This window comes from Gorilla gorilla, chromosome 16 (genome assembly GCF_029281585.2).
Source record: "Gorilla gorilla gorilla isolate KB3781 chromosome 16, NHGRI_mGorGor1-v2.1_pri, whole genome shotgun sequence".
In the NCBI taxonomy this organism is placed as follows: Eukaryota; Metazoa; Chordata; class Mammalia; order Primates; family Hominidae; genus Gorilla; species Gorilla gorilla.
In genome coordinates, this window is record NC_073240.2 from 99,915,552 (window position 1) to 99,937,732 (window position 22,181).

General features: G+C 46.5%; 1 protein-coding gene across 3 annotated transcripts in view; it reads left to right on the forward strand.

Annotated features, from left to right (window-relative positions):
• IGF1R (insulin like growth factor 1 receptor) overlaps nt 1–22,181 on the forward strand; it is a 316,223-nt gene that overhangs the window by 39,778 nt on the left and 254,264 nt on the right. For all 3 annotated transcript variants that reach the window (XM_004056810.5, XM_019010887.4, XM_055364071.2), the window contains exon 2: nt 19,306–19,851. In XM_004056810.5, coding sequence (XP_004056858.1) covers nt 19,306–19,851 — 546 coding nt within the window. The remainder of the gene's footprint in view (nt 1–19,305; nt 19,852–22,181) is intronic.

Below are 22,181 nucleotides of genomic sequence, written 5' to 3' on the forward strand. Positions count from 1 at the left end.
TCTCCCACTCTCCCTCCTCTCTCTGCCTTTCACTTCCCCCCACACACTCTCTCTCCCCCGCTCCCAACTTCCTTTCTCTCTTCGACTCACCACACAACACACACCTGTGTGTGTGTGTGTGTGTGTGTGATGGCACTGTTATTTCATGTGTATACCTTTGCGTAGCGTTGGCACATGTGGGAATGCTATTATAATGCTTTCGTTGGGGGTCTGTGCTAACCACTGCTGAGTGTGCTTCACGTTTTCTAGAAATATCCTGCTTAGCATGAGACCAGAGCGCTCCACCTTGCCATTAGCTGGTGGGAGAATTTTGAGAAAGTCACCCAATCGCACTTAAGTCCTCATTTTTTTTTTTTAAATCTGTAAAACGGTATCACAGATGCTTATAGCTCAAGACTAGTTGATGAGGGTCTGTGACTCAAAAGGCCCCGTAGATGGGGTTCAGAGGGCCTTTGGAAATGGCGTGCAAGCTCTTTGTAAGTGTATTTTTTTTGGAGAAAGGGCCCAGCTTTTTATCAGACATCCTGAGAGATTCAGGACCTAAAAAATAAACCTTGATTAATCTTGGAAGCCTCTTTTTACGCAGTACGCTTTGATTCATCAGTTTATGCATGTGGATGGGCTCTCAGATGGCCTGATGTTTCTCCTCCTTCCTCTGTGTGGTGAGTGACGACTTTGGCTGCCCAGATGTTAACATCAGTAAGCAGAAGCTCAGTCAGTGTTAGCAAAATTAAATCACTCTGCAAAAATCAATGTTAGTGAAATTAAATCACTTGATCTTAAAAGCAGCATGAAATAGCAGTTTTTCATCTTCATTGTGCTGTTTTCCCACTCTAGATATCTTGCAGATTTTTTTTGGTTGCTTGGTTGGTTGGTTTTTGGCGTCCTTTTCAAGGACAAGCAGCTTTGGACAGTTGCACTACCTTTTTTTTTTTTTTTTTTTGACAGAGTCTCGCTCTGTCACCCAGGCTGGGGTGCAGTGGCTTGATCTCAGCTCACTGCAACCTCTGCCTCCCAGGTTCAAGCAATTCTCCTGCCTCAGCCTCCCAAGTAGCTGGGATTACAGGTGTCCGCCACCACTCTCGGCTAATTTTTATATTTTTAGTAGGGACAAAGTTTCATCATGTTATTCAAATTCCTGACCTCAAGCCATCTGCCTGCCTTGGCCTCCCAAAGTGCTGGGATTACAGGCGTGAGTCACTGTGCTCAGCCAGTTGCACTACATTTTTTTAGATGCCATTGTTGAGGATCCAGGGGTTTGTCATAGATTGATTAATCAGAAAGTATTAATCTAAAGTGTTAGAATGTATTGATTGCAGGCAGGGACCTTGCATAGTTTAAAGATGACTCAGAAGGCACATTAGGTTCTTGCCACACTTTGCTGCCATCACAGATGGATGTGAGTTGCCGCCTTATATAGGTCTCTCAGGATGCCCCAGTGGAGAACAGCATTGATGTTGAACAGATCCTGTCCAATGGAGAGATACCAGCGTTTCAGCCAGCGGTGTGAGGGAGGGCAGGGGCCACCTCTGAGGGTGCTTGCTCCCTCACACTGTCCTCACACTGCCCTCAAGCTGTGGGCAAAGGAGAGGGATCCTGTGCCATCACAGCCCTAGAAGCAGAATTCCAAAATGTGGGCTCCTTTGGGTGTGGTTTGGGGGTCAAGGAGATAGAGCAAGTAAGGAATGAACTTTGAGGGTTTATGATCATTTTCATGATGATAATGACCTAAAAACATGCTTGGCTGGGCGTGGTGGCTCATGCCTATAATTCCAGCACTTTGGGAGACTAAGACAGGAGGATTTCTTGAGTCCAGGAGTTCAAGACCAGCCTGGACAACATAGTGACACCCCATCTCTACAAAAAAATTAAAAAATTAGCCAAGCATGGTGGTGTGCACCTGTAGTCCCAGCTACTCAGGAGGCTGAGGCAGGAGGATCCCTTGAGCCTAAGAGGTCAAGGCTGCAGTGAGCCATGTCTGTGCCACTGTACTCCAACTTGGGTGACAGAGCAAGACGCTATCCCAAAACAAAAACAAAAACACATGCTTATGGTAGGAAATTAAAACAGGAGGTAAGGAGTAAACATGCCAGGCCCCTCCTCCTCTCCTCTGACTCTTCCTTCTTCCACCCTGCTTCCCAAGGGTAAGCTTTGCAGATACTTGCTATGCAAGCAAAAATGCTATTCTTAGCCATCGTTTAAACACAGATTTGCAATTTGTGGTTTTTCATTTTAATAAATTTTGGCTCTCTTCCTATAGCAGAATGATCTTTGTTTTTAAAAGGATTTTAAGTATACAATTAATATGTGAATGTATGTTTCTTATGGCAATTAGAACAATACACAGTTACAGAGTAGAAGGTGATAGGTGATACAGCTCATTCTCTCCTCTTCCTGCTACTCTCCCCAGTCTGCTTCACTCCCCAGAAGGAACTACTGGCCCATCAGCATGTCTCCTTCCAGGCATTTTTTCCATGTGGTTACGTCCACCTGCGTAAGAAACTGGGGGCGGCAGCGGGGGGCGGTGTTGGCGGGTCAGGCAGAAGCAAGCCACGGAGCAGTAAGGGTACTTTTTTAAAAAACGTTTACATAGATCCCTGTTGTCCTGCGGCTTACATGCTCATGCATACTCACTGTTTCTTTAAATAAACTTTTTCTTTTAGAATAGTTTTAGATTTACAGAAAAGTTGCCGTGATAGTCTACAGAGTTCCCATGTACCTCTTAACAGCTTCCCCTCTGTTAACATTCTGTGTCACCATGGTAATTTGCCACAGCTAAGGAACCAGCATTAGTCCATGACTGTCAGTGAACTAAACTCAAGACTTTCTTTGGATTTTGCCAGTTTTGCCCAATGTTCCTTTCCTGGTCTAGGATCCTGTGCAGGATAGCGCATCACAGCACGTTACATTTAGCTGTCTCCTTCACCTCTTCTGGTCTGTGACAGGGTCTCAGACTTTCCTTGTCCTTGGTGACTTTGACAGTTTCGAGGGACACTGGCCAGGTTTTGTGCACACTGCCCCTTAATTTGGAGTTGTCTCATGGTTTTCTTTTTCTTTTTTTTTTTTTTTTTGAGACAGAGTCTCACTTTTGTCTCCCAAGCTGGAGTGCAATGGTGCAACCTCGACTCACTGCAACTTCTGCCTCCCAGGTTCAAGCAATTCTCCTGCTTCAGCCTCCCGAGTAGCTGGGATTACAGGTGCCTGCCACCGCACCCAACTAATTTTTGTATTTTTAGTAAAGATGGGGTTTCACCGGGTTGGGCAGGCTGGTCTCGAACTCCTGACCTCAGGTGATTGCCCACCTCGGCCTCCCAAAGTGCTAAGATTACAGGCGTGAGCCACCCTGCCCGGCCCATGGTTTTCTTATGGTTAGTCTGGGACCATGGGTTTTTGGGAGCAAGACCACAGAGCTGAAATGCCCTCCCTTCAGTGATTTGTCAGCATGACTTATCACCATTGTTGTTAACCTTGACCACCGGGATGAGGCAGTGTATGTGTGGGGACATACATCTATTTGCCCCACTGACATGAGGGTTGGATCTCCAGAAGAGGAGTCACTGTTTGGAGGTTATAGGCATTTGTATTTTTTGGCAAATGTTGTCCTTCAAAATGGCTGTACACATATGCTCCTCTCAAAAGTAGGAGAGTGCCTGTTGCCCCATGTCCTCACTCAAGCTTGGTGTTATTAGATTGGTAATCTTTTTTGTGTGTGAATCTGTTAAGTTAAAAATATTTCTTTCTTTGGCCAGGCACAGAGTGGCTCATGCCTGTAATCCCAGCACTTTGGGAGTCCGAGGCGGGCAGATCACTTGAGCTCAGGAGTTCAAGATCAGCCTGGGCAACATGGCGAAACCCCATCTCTACCAAAAATACAAAAAAATTAGCTGGGCATGGTGGTGCTTGCTTTTGGTCCCAGCTACTTGGGAGGCTGATGTGGGAGGATCACTTGAGCCCAGGAAGTTGAGGCTACAGTGAGCCGAGATCGTGCCACTGCCCTCTAGCCTGGGTGACAGCCTGAGACCCTGGCTCCAAAGAAAAAAAGAAGATTGATTGAGACAGGGTCTTGCTCTGTTGTTCAGGCTGGAATGCAGTGGTGTCATCATCATAGTTTACTGTAGCCTTGAACTCTTGGGCTCAAGCAGTCCTGCTCCTTCGGCCTCCCAAAGTGCTGGGGTTACAGGCATGAGCCACTATGCTCAGCCAAGCTAAAAATATCTTAGTTTGCATTTCTCTAATTGTCAGAAGTGTATTTACCATACCCTGGAAACCTTATGTGAGATGATGGTGAGTTTGGACTTTCCAGTAACATTTGGAAACTGTTTAGTACCAAGCTTTGGTTAACAATATAAACAAAATAGGGGTCTACCCTCAAGGAATCAAAGCCATTATCTAAAAGCTCTTTCCCGCAACACCTACCTGAGATAATGTCCTTGGTCATATGCCCCAGCATTTAAAAATGGAGTTAGTGAGAGTCTGTTGTTTACCACCTGATACATTGGTAAGAGCTGCTTGATGGTATGGGGACATCAGTAGGGAGGATATAGACGTAGCCACCCCCGCCCTAGATACTAGGGGCCTCAGGGTGGGGTAAGCCTGGGTGGGAGGTATGAGTGGTGGAACAGTGGGAGACCCTGGATCCTTAGTCTCCAGCGTGATTGCATTTTGCCAAGGCTTTGTCCCATGTCCCTTTGTCCCGTGTTCCATTTGCCCGTGGTGTTGCCTAGAGAGCATGGAGGGGCTGGTGGAGCATGCTCTGTGGTTCCCTAACCCAGGGCTGTGTGGGGAGAGCTTGCAGCACCCCCCTGACCCCATATGAACATCCTTGCTATTTCCTGCTGTGCCATCCAGTAACTATAGGCTGCTGTGCTGTGGCTGGGAGACCTGTTTGGTCTTGGAAGCTGGGTCCTGGATGAGCAGAGCGAGGCAGGCATAGGGGTGATGTTGGCTACGGGCAGGGGAGCATTTGCTTTGCCTTGGAGTAGTGCCATTTCTATGTAGAGGGGCAGGATTTACCACCCTGTTGTGGGGATTTGAGACTTTGGGTTTTGTTTTCCTTTACACCTTGAGCTTTGTTCTACAGCAGGTCCCTGGGAAGACTGGTCCACAAAGCTGCTGAATGGGGCTGCTGTCCAGCAGCCCTGCCTCCTGCTGCAGAATGCAGAGGACGCTGTAGACTTGCTTGGTGGGTGCCTGGGGCTTTCTGCCTCCCTGGTGCACTGGGCACAGTGGCTTGCCTGCCTTTTGGGTCATCTCCACCTCTCAGGGATGTTTTTGTTCCCCGATCGAATGACCTCCTGTTTTGTTTGTTTTTTGAGATGGAGTTTTGCTCCGTCACCCAGGCTGGAGTGCAATGGCATGATCTCGGCTAACTGCAACCTCCGCCTCCTGGGTTCAAGTGATTCTTGTGCTTCAGCCTTCTGAGTAGCTGGGACTTCAGGTGTATGCCACCATGCCACGCTCATTTTTGTATTTTTAGTAGAGATGGGGTTTTACCATGTTGGTCAGGCTGGTCTCGAACTCCTGGCCTCAAGCAGTGCGCCTGCCTCGGCCTCCCAAAGTGCTGGGATTACAGGCATGAGCCACCGTGCCTGGCCTGACCTCCTGTCTTCTGTTTTTGCCCACTGTCAAGGGTAGACTTCTTCAAGGCTGTACTTGTGCTATCCTAAAGAGGAGTAACGGGAGACATTTCTGACTTTGTCAGCATGCTGCTTGGCAGCACCTGCCTCGTTTCTGGTGACTATTTGGAAATGTGTCCTTTATCTGGTAGCAAGGAGCATTTACATTGATCCCTTTGCACTTAATTGGCATACTTTTATTCCTCTGGATTTTTTTTTAAAGCATAATTGTTCGTGTCTACATGATGTAACATGCTGCTGACTTTTAAGCAAATTAACAGAGTTCGTGCTGAAGCGCAAGGGTGCAGGGAAACAAAATGGGGGAGTTATTAAAGGGGTGAGGCGGCTCCTCAAAGATGTCACTGCACCATTCATTCTTGTGTTCCTGGCCCATGGCAGGCTCATTAATCCTCCACGACAATCCATTAGCATGCCTGTCAACCCTTCAGAGAAGATGAGCCATAGGAAGGCTTAGGGATCCCCACTCGAACTGCTGTGTGGCTCTGTGAACATCCCCACCTTCCTGGAGTGAGGTGGTTGTGGCCACCTGACTTTCCCCATTTTTTTTTTTTTTTTTTGGACCTCAGCCTCCAGTGCTCCTGGGCCAGACTCAGGGTGGGGGGGGGATGCAGGTGCCAGTGACTGACACTTGGCCCCTCACACTTCACTGCCTGATTTGCTTTAAAGGCAAGGGTTGCTCATGCTTGTCTGAGCTCTCCATCTGTTTGAGAATTATATTGTTCTCAACTGGAACTTGTAAAAGAGAAAAAAATGTACTTCTCAGTTTCCATGGAAGAATATAGATTTTCTGGTGGGGTGGAAACTTTCTTAGCATGAAGGGATCTTTGTGTGATCTGAGCATCAGCACTGAATAAAGAATGGGTGCGCCGAAGTCGGGGAGGCCGACTTTCCTGTGGCTTGCTGGGGAAAGTTTGAACTGTGTGTAAGAAGTGCGTGGAAGGAAAGCTAAGTGTGGAGATAACGAAGGGAATGGGATTTAATAGAAACAGGGTGTGATGAGTGGCAGTTGCCTGATGAAGTGGAAATCTTGTGTTCCAAATTTGTGAGATCCGTTTCTGTCCTCTAAGGAAAATGTTGTATGTGCAGGAGGAGTTCATGTAGTTGGGTTAGATTGTGTTTTCTGTCTTTATTTTTTTTCCTCCCTCTATGGGTTGTGAACAAAAACAAGAATTTGATATTCCGCAGTATAGTTAACTCGTGCAAACAGTGTATGCTTTCCAGTGGAATATAAGGTCTGAAATAATAGGATTTTCCCTAGTAAGTCAGTTTCATTCCTTTACATGTGGGTTATGAGATACAAAGTGAAGCTCTGTAAAGCTTTTTACGAGCTCCCTGTGTTGCCCTCCTTTGACGGGTCGAGGCATTGGGGTTGACAGAGGTTTCTACTCTCAGAGGCTTTAAAGAGGTGCCCACTCTGGTGAGATGGCTGTCAGCATGCACGATGTGTGTGAGAGAGCACCTCTTCAATCATATGCACCTGGCTGTAGCATCCTTGTCAGCCTTAAGAGATACCTCCAAAGCGGAATTTTCTACCCCTAGACTCATGTGAGGTCATCTCAATTTAAGCCCCAGCTCTGCTCCCTAAATTACCTGAGTGATCCCAGGTAGGTCATTTGCTCATTGTTAACCATCAGTTTCCTTAGCTGCAAAACAGAGCAGATAACACCCCAAAAGAGTTCTCATAGTAAATCACATCAGGCTTACACAATCTCAGAAATGTGCAGCTCCACAGAAATCTTCATTACCTCTTTAGGCAGTCCAGTCTGGTTTCAAATGAATCCTACTGTCTGGTCTTATATGGAACCACAATTCCTCACCCTGTGTTGATCTAAGTTCTCTGTTTCTCTCCTCCAGCAGGGTCATAAAGAGCCTGACCAGTCCCCCTCCCTGGAGACCTTTATGTGCTGGGTTTCTGCAGCCATTCTCCATGAGAAGGGACTTCTGGTCCCTGCTCTCACTTGGATGTTCTTCCACTGACTTCTCTCTCTTAATGTGTGGAGGCAGAAACCCAGTTTTCAGGGTCTCTCCCCTGGCCCCTTACTAAGTCTCCCTTAGGTACAGTCTAAGACTGCCTGACTTTTTCTTTTTTTTTTTTTTTTTTGGCAGCCACAACATCACATCGTCACATACAGAAATTATATCCAATTAAATCTCCTGAGTCTTTCTCACACCTCCTACATTTGTGCATTTCTTTTTTTGCACCCAAGTGTCCAAATAGCATTTATTTCCTCTCTGTTGCAATTCCAATCTGTTGATCTTTTTAGCTCTTGACTCTGTCATCCAGTGTATTTGCCATTGCTCCTGGAAACTTGTCATCTTTGAATTAGATAAACATTTTATCTGTGCCATTGTTCAAGTAATTGATAAAAATGTTGAAATATACAGTACTCAGGAAGAGACCTGTGGCCTCCCGCTAGAGACCTTCCTTGGTCTGTTCATTAATCAGCACTTTGTAGGGTAAATTGAACATTTACTAAGCTATTCAGATGTAGTTCATATTTCTTCACCTTGTCAACAAAGAGATCTTAGCAAGGCATTGTAGACAAAGTATGTGTTCCTGGAATATACCTATTAAGAAAAAATCCCTATGCCAAGAAAATGGGCACATCCCCAAAACCCAGGTTATTGTAGTTTACGGCTTCTGACCCAGGGCTTCACTTTGTAGCAGTGTTTTTCTTCTGTTTTTGCCTTTGGCTGATACCACTGCTAGAGTGCAGATAAGAGAATGTTACTACCAGGGGGCTTGAGTGTCGGGCTATGATTGGCTGTCATCTGGAGCAGAGTGGGATTGAGCTGCTCAGGAGAAAGGTCTTCAGGTGATTTTTTTTTTGGGAAGCTAAGAGCACTGGTTTTAGACATCCTCTCCTGGCTGATGATGGGATTGGCCTCCATGGGGCTGCTGTCTGGCTGGGCTGGTGGGCAGAGGTTCCTGTGGCTGTGGATGGAGAAATCCTAAATGCCAAGGGTACCTGGTCTTAGTAGAAATCGTAGGATGCCTCAGTGAAGAAGTCAGGGATGCGGATTGTCCTCCGGATGCTCGGATGAGCATGCAGTGGAAAAAGTACTCCTTTGGGGGAAGAGGTGAATCTGGAGGTGTTAGAGCAGAAGAGTAAATGCAGAAGTTGTAGCAGATACAGAGACTTTGGCAAGAGTGGGAGTGATCACTGAAGGGAAGGCAGGGGCTTGCTGGGACAGGCTGGAGCCGTGATGGACCCTCATAGTAACCCTGCTGCATTTTACAAAGGAAGAACTGTGTTGGGGTACAGATGTGCCAAACACTTAAAGTTAGAAAATCAACGCAGTCGGTTGTAGCTTCTGCCCTTGAAACATCAGATAGTGAGAACCTGCCACTGTTCAGTTTGCAGAGTGGTTGGTTGCATACAGTGTTTTAGCTCTTGCCCACTCAATACAAAGGTTGCATGCGGGCGTCCACCTGCTCCGCCACCTCTGCCTGCTTGTGGCTATGTGCCCAGAGCCCATTTCCCTGGGGAGTCAGTGCAGCACTCCTGGGGAACCCTTCTGTTTGTGTCCTGACGAATCTGACTGTGCTGGATGCAGGCCCACAGCCACACCTGCTATGGGTGGCATCTTTAAAGGCCTGGCCTGTGTGTGCTGTATCTGCAGCAGAGCTGTGGCCAAACCTGCTTTCCTTCCATCTGGGTTCCCCTTGGTTCTCGGTGGTGGACGGGCTGTGTGGTCTCCCCTCAGCTGTCCACTTGCACTTGTGTTAAAATGCGGCAGAACTTTCCCTCTATACTTAAATTGTGGTGAAATACATATGACATAAAACTTAACCATCTTAACTTTTTTTTATTGAGACAGGTTCTCATTCTGTCACCCAGGCTGGAGTGCAGTGGCGCGACAGGATCTCATTCTGTCACCCAGGCTGGAGTGCAGTGGCGCGATCTCTGCTCACTGCAACCTCTGCCTCCTGGGTTCAGGCGATTCTCATGCCTCAGCCACCCGAGTAGCTGGAATTACACGTGCCCGCCACCATGCCTGGCTAACTTTTGTATTGTTAGTAGAGATGGGGTTTCGCCATGTTGGCCAGGCCGGTCTTGAATTCCTGGCCTCAAGTGATCCCCCTGCTTCGGCCTCCCAAAGTGCTGAGATTAGAGGCGTGAGCCGCCGCGCCTGGCCTCCCTTTTTTTTTTTTTTTTTTTTTTTTTTTTAAGAGATGGGGTCTTGCTCTGTCGCCCAGGCTGGAGTGCCGTGGTGCGATCTTGGCTCACTGCAACCTCTGCCTCCCAGGTTGAAGTGATTCTCCTGCCTCAGCCTCTCGAGTACTTGGGATTACAGGCGCCAGGCACCATGCCTGGCTAATTTTTGTATTTTTAGTAGAGGTGGGGTTTCACCATGTTGGCCGGGCTGGTCTTGAACTCCTGACCTCGTGATCCGCCTGCCTCGGCCTCCCAAAGTGCTGGGATTACAGATGTGAGCCACCACGCCCACCGGCCTCCCATCTTAACATTTTAAAGTGTTCAGTTTAAGTACCTTTACACTGCTGTCCAATCAATCTCTAGAACACTTTTCATCTTGAAAAACGGAAACTCTGTACCCATTAATAACTCCCATTCTCTCCTACCACAGCCACGGGCAACCACTTTCTGCTGTCTCCGTGAGTCTGACTACTCTGAGTACCTATGAGCAGAATCCGCAGGATTTCTCCTTTTGTGACTGCCTTATTTCACTTAGCATAATGTCCTCAAGCTTCATCCAGGTTGTTGCATGTGAGAGGATTTCCTTCCTGTGCATGAACTAGAGTGATGCAGGGACTGACCTCTGGCCATGTGGTGGGTGGTTGGTGATGGATCCAAGAGGTAGCTGGTCTCTGAATACTAGCCCAGTCCTTTTCCTCGCTGGGAAAGTCCCCAGATCAGATAGAAAGCCTCAGTATTTCAAGAAGCTTCTGTTTTGACACCACATCCATGAAGAATCACACTGCAGGGTAGGGGAACAGATGAGTGGGATTTCTACACTGTTATCAGCTAGACTTAGATAACTGGCTAATTGAAAAGAGTACAGGTCACTTAAGGAAACTGGAGCATTGTAGGGCAAGGTAAAATGCTTTTGAAATGAGGATGTGAACTGTAACTGGAATGATGTAATGTGTTCTACAAAATGAAGCCAGTGAGAGGACAGGGGACACAGGGCCGACTTTTATTTAGGACATTTGCCTGCTTCTGAGCAGAAAGTTGAAAGTCACGAGAGAGAGGGAAAGGAAGGCAGAAGGAACTTGGTTTTTGCAGGTGCCTGCTCAGCATGGGCCTTGCCCCAGCTTGGCTGTACCTCACAGCACCATCCACTGGCTCTACAGTCTGTCCTTCGGAGGTTTAGGGTGCTGTCTCATGCACGGTGGGTGCTAGGTGGTAGTGAGGACAGGGTGTGGGACTAGGCAGGTGCTGCCCCTCGGAAGGCCTCATGGTGAGGCAAAGATCTCTGGCTCCGAGGGGCTCCAGCCCCTGGTGTCCTGCTTCATCGAGAAGCCAGCCACCCATGGGAACTGTGGATAATTAGAAAGGATTAGAGGCTCTTCTAAGGGTGTTTTTTGAAATATGGAGACTTAGAATATTGGGCTTTGGGATATTTTAAGATGAGAAAGGCCTTTGGAGTAACTGTCAGAGCAGATAAAGTTGTTTTTATGAAGATCCGGGAAAACAGTTGTTACAAATACAGCTCTGCACCAATTCTGCGCCAGTCTGTTTGGCTACAGATGCTTTCAGTGGAGGGGACACTGGGGCTTGTGTTCCCTTTAGTCTTTGAATTCCCGTTAAAGTTTCCATGTCTTAATTGGCGTGGCAGGATAGAAACATCTCACCCATCTTAGTAAGTTCTTTGCTGTATGTAGCACTCTGGTTTTAACGTTCTGAGCCTTCAGGACTGCCCTTGATGTGTGCATTTATTTTGTTGATATGCATGATGTGTGGGTGGCTCTGCGGCAGTAAAACAGTTCACATTCAAATTACACTCAGTTTCTAATTTCTGTTCTCAGAGTTTCCTCTGTAATGGAAATCTCTTACATTCTTATCATTTCCTTCAGTTATTGAATGTGTTGGGTGGCCAGGATTGCTGTCTGTGTGAAATGGGAATGTACATATACAATGTAAACATGTTCTGATTGACACGTGAAGATAAAGGGCTTAACATGAATTGTGTCGGTTTACACTTACACAGAAAATTCTACTGTAATAAACTGAAGTGTCAGTAGTGTTTGTTATCATAACATTGTCTTTTTCCCTCTTTTCTGATCTCTGATTTTTCAATTGGGAATGAGGCTTAAAGAAACCCGTGCTCTCTCTTCTCTGAGCGCAAGGAGGGTGTGCTCAGACCTTGAAGGGCACAGCATGGGAGGATCATGTACTAGGGAGGGTCTGTCTCCACCCCATTTTTCTTCTGCTTTGCTTTGTTTCGTAGTTTCTACGGGCTTCTTGGGGGTTTTCTGAGAGAGAGAATGTCAATTTGAGAAGTAACAGGTGCACTGGCTTTACCTGCACCACACTGCAGATAAGGTGGGTAGGGAGGGTAGTGACAGGTGGTGGGGTGGGTTCTTCAATTCTTTCCTAGGGCAGTGGGTCTCACAGGGTGGTGCTTAGGCCGGCAGCATCAGCATCACCTGGGTGCATATTAGAAGCAAATTTTGGGGCCTCACCTCTTGCGTTTTAACAGTTCCTTCAAGTGGTCCTGATGCATGTTGAGGACTTTGAACACTCCTCCTACAAGCAAAGTGAAGTTGACCTCCCACACACTTGTCTCAGTCTGCTTTCTAGCATCTGTCCCATTGCCTTTGTTCTCCCTGCCACACGGGCTGCACCCCTGGGATTCCTCCAGCTGCCACCAGGCATCAGCTCCAGCTGCCTCCCAGGGTGTGCTCCTGCCTCTGCTTGGAGTACCCTGCCCCCCACTCTTCCTGGCAAGACCCTGCTCATCTTTCAGGGTCCTCTCCGCTGAGAAGTCTTCCTGACCTCCTCGGAGATAGGGAGTCGTGGGGCCTTGTCTTTGTGTTCCCAGGGTTCTGTCTGTTGCGCTATTAAAACTTTTTTTTCATTTAATTTGCCACTTGCTAGAGGGATGGTTGTTCTGCCTTCCTTGTGCAAAATTCAGTGATACACTAATCCTCTCCTAACCTCTTAAATCATTTTGACTTTCACAGAGTGATAGTGTCTAGAGAGGGTTTTTGTTGTACTAAGTTATTGGTTCCAAAGAATTCATTTTAAGAGGAGTAAAGAACTGTTATAGTATGCCGCTTGCTGAGACAAAACCGACTTCTCACATAAGCCCAAAGGTTTTGTTAAGTTGGATTTAACCATTAGAGTTAAATATGATGATTGGCTCACGAATGTGCTTTACCTTCACAGTGTGCCTGTACACCTGTAGTAAAAGAAGGCTAATTATGTTCCTGATGTCTTTTATTTCCAACTATAAGCTAAGCCTATCCCATTTTTTTTTTTTTTTTTTTTTTTGAGATGGAGTCTCGTTCTGTTGCCCAGGCTGGAGTGCAGTGGCGCGATCTCAGCTCACTGCAAGCTCCGCCTCCCGGGTTCATGCCATTCTCCCGCCTCAGCCTCCCAAGTAGCTGGGACTACAGGTGCCCGCCACCACGCCCAGCTAATTTTCTTTTTGTATTTTTAGTAGAGATGGGGTTTCACCGTGTTAGCCAGGATGGTCTTGATCTTCTGACCCATGATCCTACCGCCTTGGCCTCCCAACGTGCAGGTATTACAGGCGTGAGCCGCCGCACCCGGCCAACCTATCCCATATTTTTAAAGAAGAGTTGATCAAGTAGTTACCCATTTTAACTAAATGGATAACTATAACATTCTTTAATGGAATTGTTGACAGAAGGATAATCAGTGTTTTTGCTAATTCATGCAACCCTCCTTTGTTGTATGTTAGTAATATTTACATTGGGGCAACAAAATAGATCAGTATTTCCATTAATGTTTACTCAATAACAGCTGCTAAAAGTTACTACTATTTGCAGTAACACAAAAGCACTTACCTGATTCTTATGCCAGCTTCTATAGGGTAGCTGGTGACAGCCCATTTTGCAGGTGAGGAAGGTGAGGTTTAGAGGTGAGGTGCGTCTGCCTGAGAGCAGGAGCTGGTAAATGGCACTCTGGGCTCATGGGAGTCACGCTGTTTTGTTTTTTGTTTTTTTTTTTTGCTAGGACCTCAAGGTTGTGTCTAAGACATAATTTACAGTTCTCGTGTAGCTCTTCCAAATACTTAGGTACACAGCTTTGGGGAGTTTTCTCAGCCAGATGCTTTTCTTTAGCCCTTCTCATATTAACATTTAGTTCTTAGGGATTTATTTTCACAATATATATAGCTTGTATATGCCATTCACCTGAGTTCTTAGAGCAGACATTCTGCCTCTTGATCTTTAGAAAATACCTAAGAGTATTTTGTTAACAGTACTCATTTCAGCTGAAAGACTTTATTTTAAAATTTAATTTTATTTTATTATTGTTTTTTGAGACAGAATCTTGCTCTGTGTCTCCCAGGCTGGAGTGCAGTGGTGTGATCTTGTTGCAACGTCTGCCTCCTGGGTTCAAGTGATTCTTGTGCCTCAGCCACCCAAGTAGCTGGGATTACAGGCGTGCACCACCACGCCTGGCTAATTTTTGTATTTTTAGAGATGGGGTTTCAAACTCTTGGCCTCAAGCAATCTACCTGCCTTGGGCTGCCAGAGTGCTGGGACTACAGGCATGAACCACTGTGCCTGACTTTTAAGGCTTTCTTTAAAATGGCATCTTTTGGCCAGGTGTGGTGGTAATCCCAGCACTTCTGGAGGCTGAGGCTGGAGGATTGCTTGAGCCCGGGAATTGGAGACCAACCTGGGCAACACAGGGAGACCCTCTCTCTGCCAAAAAATTAAAAAACAAAACAAAACCTAGGTGTTATGGTGTACCCCTGTGGTCCCAGCTACTTGGGAGCTGAGGTGGAAGGATTGTTTGAGCCCAGGAGGTCGAGGCTGCATTGAGCCACGATTGTGCTGCAGTACTCTAGCCTGGGTGACAGAGTGAGACCATGTCTCAAAAAACAATAAAAAATAAATAAAATGACATCTTTGGAGAAGTGAATTCTACCCAGGGACCAAGCCCCTGCCTGCCCCTCCCAACTCCCTTCCCTGACTCCCAGCACCCCCATCTGTTTTGGTTCTGCTGTTGCCATTCTCTGGCTTTGGGGACTTTGCTGAGGCCCCACTGTCCCCATCTTCCCAGCTGTACCCTTTCTCTCTGCTTCCCTGCTTGTCTTATTCTTTACAGGGCTGCCTGGGATCTCGCATTCCAAAAGTTTTTGGGTTTGTTTTTGGATCATGCCAATATCGGTTGCTTTGAGAAGGGAGAAAGGGTATTTTGCATTTTCCTTTTAATCATCGGTGAGTAGCCACAAAGGGTGTGTCTCTCCCTCCTGTGCTGTGTTTACTGTTTACTCCCTCGGTGCATGAATTATTTCATGGCACCAGTGGAGCATGTTTTCTTCTCTTTCCTGTTTGTGGCTTGCGCCTCCTGGACGCTGCTATCATTCATGGTCCAGCTTGGTTTTCTTTTTCACTGTTTCTATCACAAAACCTCCTGAAGACCAATGGTGTCAGTCATAGGCTCCAAAACAGCTGGTTCCTAGGCCCTGCCTTGTGCTCTGTGGTTTGGGCTTGTCTTTTCTTCCAGAGTAAGTGGGTAGCTTTTTCCTACTTTTTTTCTCTTTTCTTCTATAAATGGGAGGAAAAGTGTCAAGTATGGAGACTGCTCTTTCATTTGAAGGAAATTCACAGTTCCAGCTCTGTAGTGTGGCCTCTGTTAACTAGTGGTCAACACTGACTGTGGAAGGGGGGCCAGATGGCAAAGTGAAGCAGATTCTTTCCTCCTGTCTGCATTTTGATTGCAGTATGAAGTTCAACTTGCTTCAGTCTTTGTCTTCATGTTGTTTCACTAGGTACTGAATTTTGTGATCTGTTGGAAATAACAAGTAAATAGATGTCTAACGCTTTATACAGGTTGAGCCTCTGTAATCCAAAAATCCAAAATCCAGAATGCTTCAAAAGTTTCAGCTTTTGGAGCACTGACATGACACCACAAGTGGAAAATTCCACACCTGACCTCATGTGACGGGTCACTTTTCAAAACTCAGGCACACGACACACAGTTAATTTAGTGTCCCCAAGGGAAAAAAGACCCTCCCGGCCCCCTTCAGCTGTGATGTGTCTTTTCCACACATGCCCAGATTCCCTCAGACACCTCCACAAAGGGTAATAAAATGGCTCGTTGTACACAAACTTTGTTTCATGCACAAGATTATTAAAAATATATAAAATGACTTTTTAGAGAAGCGAGAAGAGAAATGAGAGGTAGGGGAGGGAGGGAGGAGTTGGGGGACAGTTGGGGGAATAGTTGAAGCTAAGGTGTTTAGGCAGAGCTCTGAGGAGGTGACGTTTGAGTGGAGACCCAGATGGCTAGAGAATGGGGCAGCCTCCTGAAGGAGCAGAAGCACTGTGGGCGGCAGGGTATCATAGAGGAGGAGGTCGGTGTGTTGGAGGTTGGTGAGTCCTGTGGAGTCTTGTCAGATGGTGTTGGGACAGGGACGGACCGTGAGGAGGCTGGATCATGGGGAATGTGTTGCTTTAGGTCAAGCTGGAGATGATAGTGGCTCAGATCAGAGCTAAAGTAGTGGAGACACACAGACATTGAAAGAATGATGAAATTCACTCTGCATGTGTCCCATGTCATGTGTCCGCTGCACACCAAGTACTGTTTTAGGCACTGGTGATATAATTGTGAACCAACTGGAGCTGCGATGAGAGAGACCATGAAAAGAAGGGCCGGAGCCGTGTCCTGCAGAGGGTGGTGTACCTTGGGAGGGAATTGTGTAGGGTTGTTGAGGAACAGCGTGCTACACAGGGAGGAATGACGTGGGGCAGCATTGTGGGAAGAGCAACCAAGATTCTCATAGGCTTGGGAGCTGGAACCCTGAGGTCTGTTGCTGGACTAGATATGTGAGGTGCGAGAGGAGAGAAGAATCAGGAATGACTCTTTGATTCTTAACGTGAGCAACTCAGAGAATGAGAGTGCTACAGTTTACAAGCTTGGAAGGTGGATTATATGGGGGAATGAGTGAGTTGTTTGACACCTCAATGGATATACTCAGGTGGATGTATACATTAGAGCTCAGAAGAGTCTGGGCCAGTGACATGAATTTGATCATATCTAGAGTATGAGTGGCACAGGAAGCCACTTGTCTGGATGAGGTGACAGAGGAAAAGGTTGAGGATAGCAACCAACATTTAGAGGTCAGGTAGAAGGCAGAGCAGTGTGGAATCAGGGAAGCCGAGAGGAGGAGGCAATGCCAGGTGACTGGAAGGTCAAGTGACACTTCGACAGTGTCACTGGGGGCTCTGCTAGGACCTATTCGGTGTCATAATGGGGACAAAAGCTCAGTCGGAGTGGGTTAAAGGTAACCAGGAGGTGAGGGTGCTGAGAGGTGGGACTACTGACAAGCCTTGTGTCAAGTTTTGCTATGTAGGGGCTGAAATCTAACGTTTGTGACTGTGTATAAGTGACTTGACTTCCCCAAATCTGTTTCCTCACCTTTAAAATGGATGTTTGCCAAGTGCTGGTTTCTGCCATTCTTTTCTCTGTCTTAGGGGTGTCATTTTCTCTTTGGTAAAACAGAAGAATTAGACGATATGAAGTTTCACATTCTAAGTTCTCAAGCTTTGCCCACTCCTCAGCCCTTGGGTCCCTCCACTTCCTCTTGTCTTCGCTATCTCTGCTCAGTTTCTGTCTTTGATTGTAATGTAATGCCCAGTGGGACTTTTCTTCTCTCCCTCGTCTGTTCCACTTATTCCGTCCTGCACTGGGCCACCAGATTAATCCTGCAAAAGGCCTCACATGGGCTTCTCTCCCACTCAGGAGCCTTGTGGGGGGGCTTTATTCCTCTGAGATGAAAGTTCTTATCCCCACATGTGATCCTTTATGACTTGGGTGCTATCAAATTCATTTCCTCACCTGCTCCCCTCTCCACCCTGACCATCAGAGCTGCTGGCACATGGGCATACCTTGTTCTGCATTGTCTCTGGCCTGTGGGATATTTACCGAGCTTTAAATCCTAGGCACCCTTTGGGAGCCAGCCTGTGGGCAGAGCTCTCCTTAGCACGGTGGCACAAAGCTTGGACACCACCTCTTGTCTGTCCTGCTTAATTCCATTCACATCTAGAGTGGACTCGCTGTGTGCACACCACTGACCACCTGCCTCATGTGACAGTTGTTCCTCATGGGTCTTAGCTCTTTGCCTTCACCATGAGCCTCCTCAGAGGGCAGGGCACTGCCTGTTGGCATTTCTCATGGTGTCATACATGTTGGGTGCTTCCCAAATTAATTGCATCAATCAGAAAACTTCACTCTATCTGAGAAGCTTTAATAGTGTACTTGGGATTATTAAATCCTAAAAAAGGTTATCACAGAGTTTTCTTGGTGTGTGTCTGTGCTTAGAATTTAGAAAATAAGTCATCCAGTATTGAGGCCATTTTATGAAAAGCCTTTAAAATCTGCAAATGCGTTGGCCCAGCACTTCCACTTCTAGGGATTTATCCTAAGAAAATAGTCTTGGGTATCTGCCAATAATGTTCACTGGAGTGTTGTTTATAATGTGCAAAACAGGAGCTAACCTAAATGTCCAACAATAAAGGATTGGTTAAAAAAAAAAAGCCCTCATGGTGTGTGTTCATACTCTGGAATTACTGTCCCCTTAAAATGGTGATGTAGAAGGACATGTATTGACTTAGTAAAATATTAAATGAAGGAAGTGTGTTTACAAATGTCATTTTTGTCTGATTTCACTTACCTTCATTTATAGAGAGTGGATAATTGGCATAGATAGTGTTAACATTGTTTATCGTGGAATGTTGAGATCGTTGATGATTTTTACTGTTTTTTTTTTTTTTTTTTTTGGTTATTACCTCTAAACTCTAGGAAGCATGCTTTCTTGATCAATAAAACTCTTACAGTTGGAGTTTATGCTGCTTTTATTCATTAAAAAAAATCACGTTTTTAATCTTCCGTTAGGTTATCCTTTATGTCTACATTAATGCACGTGTGGCGAGAACACAGTCTACTCGGCTTATGTCAAATGGTAGTGGGAAGCATGGAAACATGCATTTTTTAGTCCCCACTTTACAAGTCACAGTGACGGTTCTCCAGTGTAGAGTAGACTGATTGCCCTGTGTCCTTCAGGCAGGGTGCAGTAGTAAGTTACTGATACTTGGCTGCTGAGCTGTTCAGGCCTTGGCAACTGACGCTCTGCAGAACGGACCAGGAGTGTGCGGTGGTGGAGTCCGGCTGGCCTGGGTTGCAGATTTAACTTTCGCCACTGCCTCTGTGTGCCTCTGGGCTGTAAGCTTTAATTTGCACGGTTAATGGGGATGGCCTGTCCCATAGTCGGTTGGAGTGTGTTGCACAGCATCTGGTCCAGTGTTGGCACTGTATAAATGCCAGCTAACTGGTTAGCCACCTGAACTGTCAGTCTGCAACCCACAGCTCTGCAATGAACAATTGAACCTTATTTCTTTAATAATAATACAGGATTCCTGAAAACCAACTGTATTATTGTTTGGAAAATAGTTTAAAAATTATTTCCTTCTAACTGAGACGTTTACCCTCTTGTCTCCCTTTAGTCTGCGGGCCAGGCATCGACATCCGCAACGACTATCAGCAGCTGAAGCGCCTGGAGAACTGCACGGTGATCGAGGGCTACCTCCACATCCTGCTCATCTCCAAGGCCGAGGACTACCGCAGCTACCGCTTCCCCAAGCTCACGGTCATTACCGAGTACTTGCTGCTGTTCCGAGTGGCTGGCCTCGAGAGCCTCGGAGACCTCTTCCCCAACCTCACGGTCATCCGCGGCTGGAAACTCTTCTACAACTACGCCCTGGTCATCTTCGAGATGACCAATCTCAAGGATATTGGGCTTTACAACCTGAGGAACATTACTCGGGGGGCCATCAGGATTGAGAAAAATGCTGACCTCTGTTACCTCTCCACTGTGGACTGGTCCCTGATCCTGGATGCGGTGTCCAATAACTACATTGTGGGGAATAAGCCCCCAAAGGAATGTGGGGACCTGTGTCCAGGGACCATGGAGGAGAAGCCGCTGTGTGAGAAGACCACCATCAATAATGAGTACAACTACCGCTGCTGGACCACAAACCGCTGCCAGAAAAGTAAGAATGATGCTGACGGCTGCTTTCTCTCTGCCTCTCTCCCTTCTCTCCTCCTCCTTGACCTCCCTTCTCTTCTGAATGCATGAGTTCCGCCGGGCAGGGTGCAGTCGTGTTGCATTTAGGACGTGGCACGCCTGCTGTGCGGAAGTGGTTCCCAGCGGGGGTCTTGGTTGGCTTTCCTTTGCATCTGGGACTCTTGGATTGCGGGACTGTGGCGTGGCTGGAGGCCATCATGGCTGCTGTCAAGACTGTTCAAATCACATGTTAGAAATAATCCACCACACTCCTGGGCTAGACACTTGCTGACCTTCAGCTTTGAATTCCTGATGAGAAAGGTGACCTGGTGTGCTTGGAAGTCCCTGAGCCTTGGCAGCTGGGGGCTGCTTATGTGTCAGCTCTTTCATCCTTTGTGCAAAGTGATATTTTTTGTTCTGCAGGACTTCCTTAGTTTGAATGGACTTGGAATATGGTTAAATAAAGGGAAGGTAAAGCACTAACTCATATCCTATGAAAGTGGTGCTTAGGTCCTAGTGATGATGTTATGATGCTTAGGTGTCCTGGTTATGACAGAGCACCTGGCCCAGGTGGGAGACCTCTGGACCCATTTCTTCAAGTCCCAGGTTCAAGCTGTACTTGCAGGTAGCTGTGTAGCAGGGTACATTTTTAAACCTCTGGGATTCTGTTTTCGTTCTTTTATACCTGTTTACTGAACAGTTGTGAAAATCTTAAGATTTCACAAGTGAAGGAACTTTGGAAAGTATTTACTGTTCTGGGGGTCAGATGGTGGTATTTTGAAGCTTCTTGTATATTTATCTGCAATATGCTTATTTTCCCTTGAGAATAACTGAGCTCTTGCCTTCATGTGATCAGTTCCTTAAGAACCAGGCTGTTTGGTATTAAAATGTGACTCTGAGCCTTCACCTTATTGCATTCAGCAATAGTTACGTATATTGGCTAGGAAGCTTTTCCTCACTGGTTTGAAGTCAGTGTGTTAGCTATAAATAGCTATTATTTAAGTGTTGGCCCAGTTAAAGATGCAAGGAACCCATGTTCTCTAGTTATGAAGAACCAAGAAACCCCAAATTGTTAGACTTGCCTAAAATAAATAAAAGGCGAGACCCCACAGGGGTGAAGTGTGTAAAATAAATAAAGGACAGACCTCACAGGTAGCCCTTACTTCAGTTCCCGTTCAGCCAGGCCTGAGACAGGAAAAGGATCTGTGTACCCTGATCTGCCACGCACTTTTCTATTCTGCAGAATTGGATCAGTGCGTATGTGAACATTGATTAGTGAGGGCAGGGGTCCCACTGGCTGCAGCCAGTACCTTGTAGAGCTCTGAGAATGCAGTCAGGCCACTTTAAGGTTGGCTGGAGTTGGAGGGAGATCTTATGCTAAAGTCACTTGTGTGGTTGATTAAAACTGCCCTATCATTAAGTTACCCACTGGTTTGAGAAAACAACAAAATATATTTTTTAAATAACCTTGACATTTAAAAATTTTATCTGAAAAGTAAAAGGTGTTACCAAGGGAGACAGCATGGAGTAGAAAAGAGATGTTGAATGTGGTGATGAGGGCCAGGAATGACCTTGGATGGGCCAGCCCTTCTGGGCTGTAGTTGGGCTTTTTTAGGATATTTCTAGGGCAGTCCAGTACATCCCTTAGTGGTGATCATATATGGGCATGAGGATGTTTTGAAAACTCATAAGCTCTTTAGAGAAGGGAGGTGCCATATGAAACGCCATTAAGTGGAGAGTTGTTCACGAACTAGGTAGGTAGTTACTTTGGTCTTGCCATGGGTTTTTGGCTGTTTCTGATGAGCTACTGATTGAAGACCCCTGGGGTAGGGGTGAGGCCTGCATTCTGGGTCCAAGTCTAAGAGTGGCGACTAGAAATGAGCAAGTTATTTAAATTGCCTGGGCCTTGGTTTCTTCATATGTGGAATGGGGTAAAGCCTGCCTTCCTCATAGGGCTGTTGGAAGATGAAAAGGAGGAAGGAAAAGCACCGTGAAAAGGTAACGATGGTTAGAAGGTGGGCTCTGCTGGTGACAGACAGAGCCTTGATATCACCTGTTGGTTGGTCACCTGCTTCCCCAAGGCCACGCCCTGCAGCCTTCTCCTTGACCATCCCAGCCCTGCTGATGTTCCTTGTGATTTCACAATGGAGTACTTATATAAAATTGATAACTGCTTTCCGGGAAATTGACTTCCCTTCCCCTTGTCCTGAAAACTCAGGCATGGGCATATTTCTTGGAGATTTTCTAGTTGAATCAGAACTTCCTCTTGGTTTGCGTAGATTCTGTTTAGACCTGCGTTGTCCAGTGTGGTAGCCG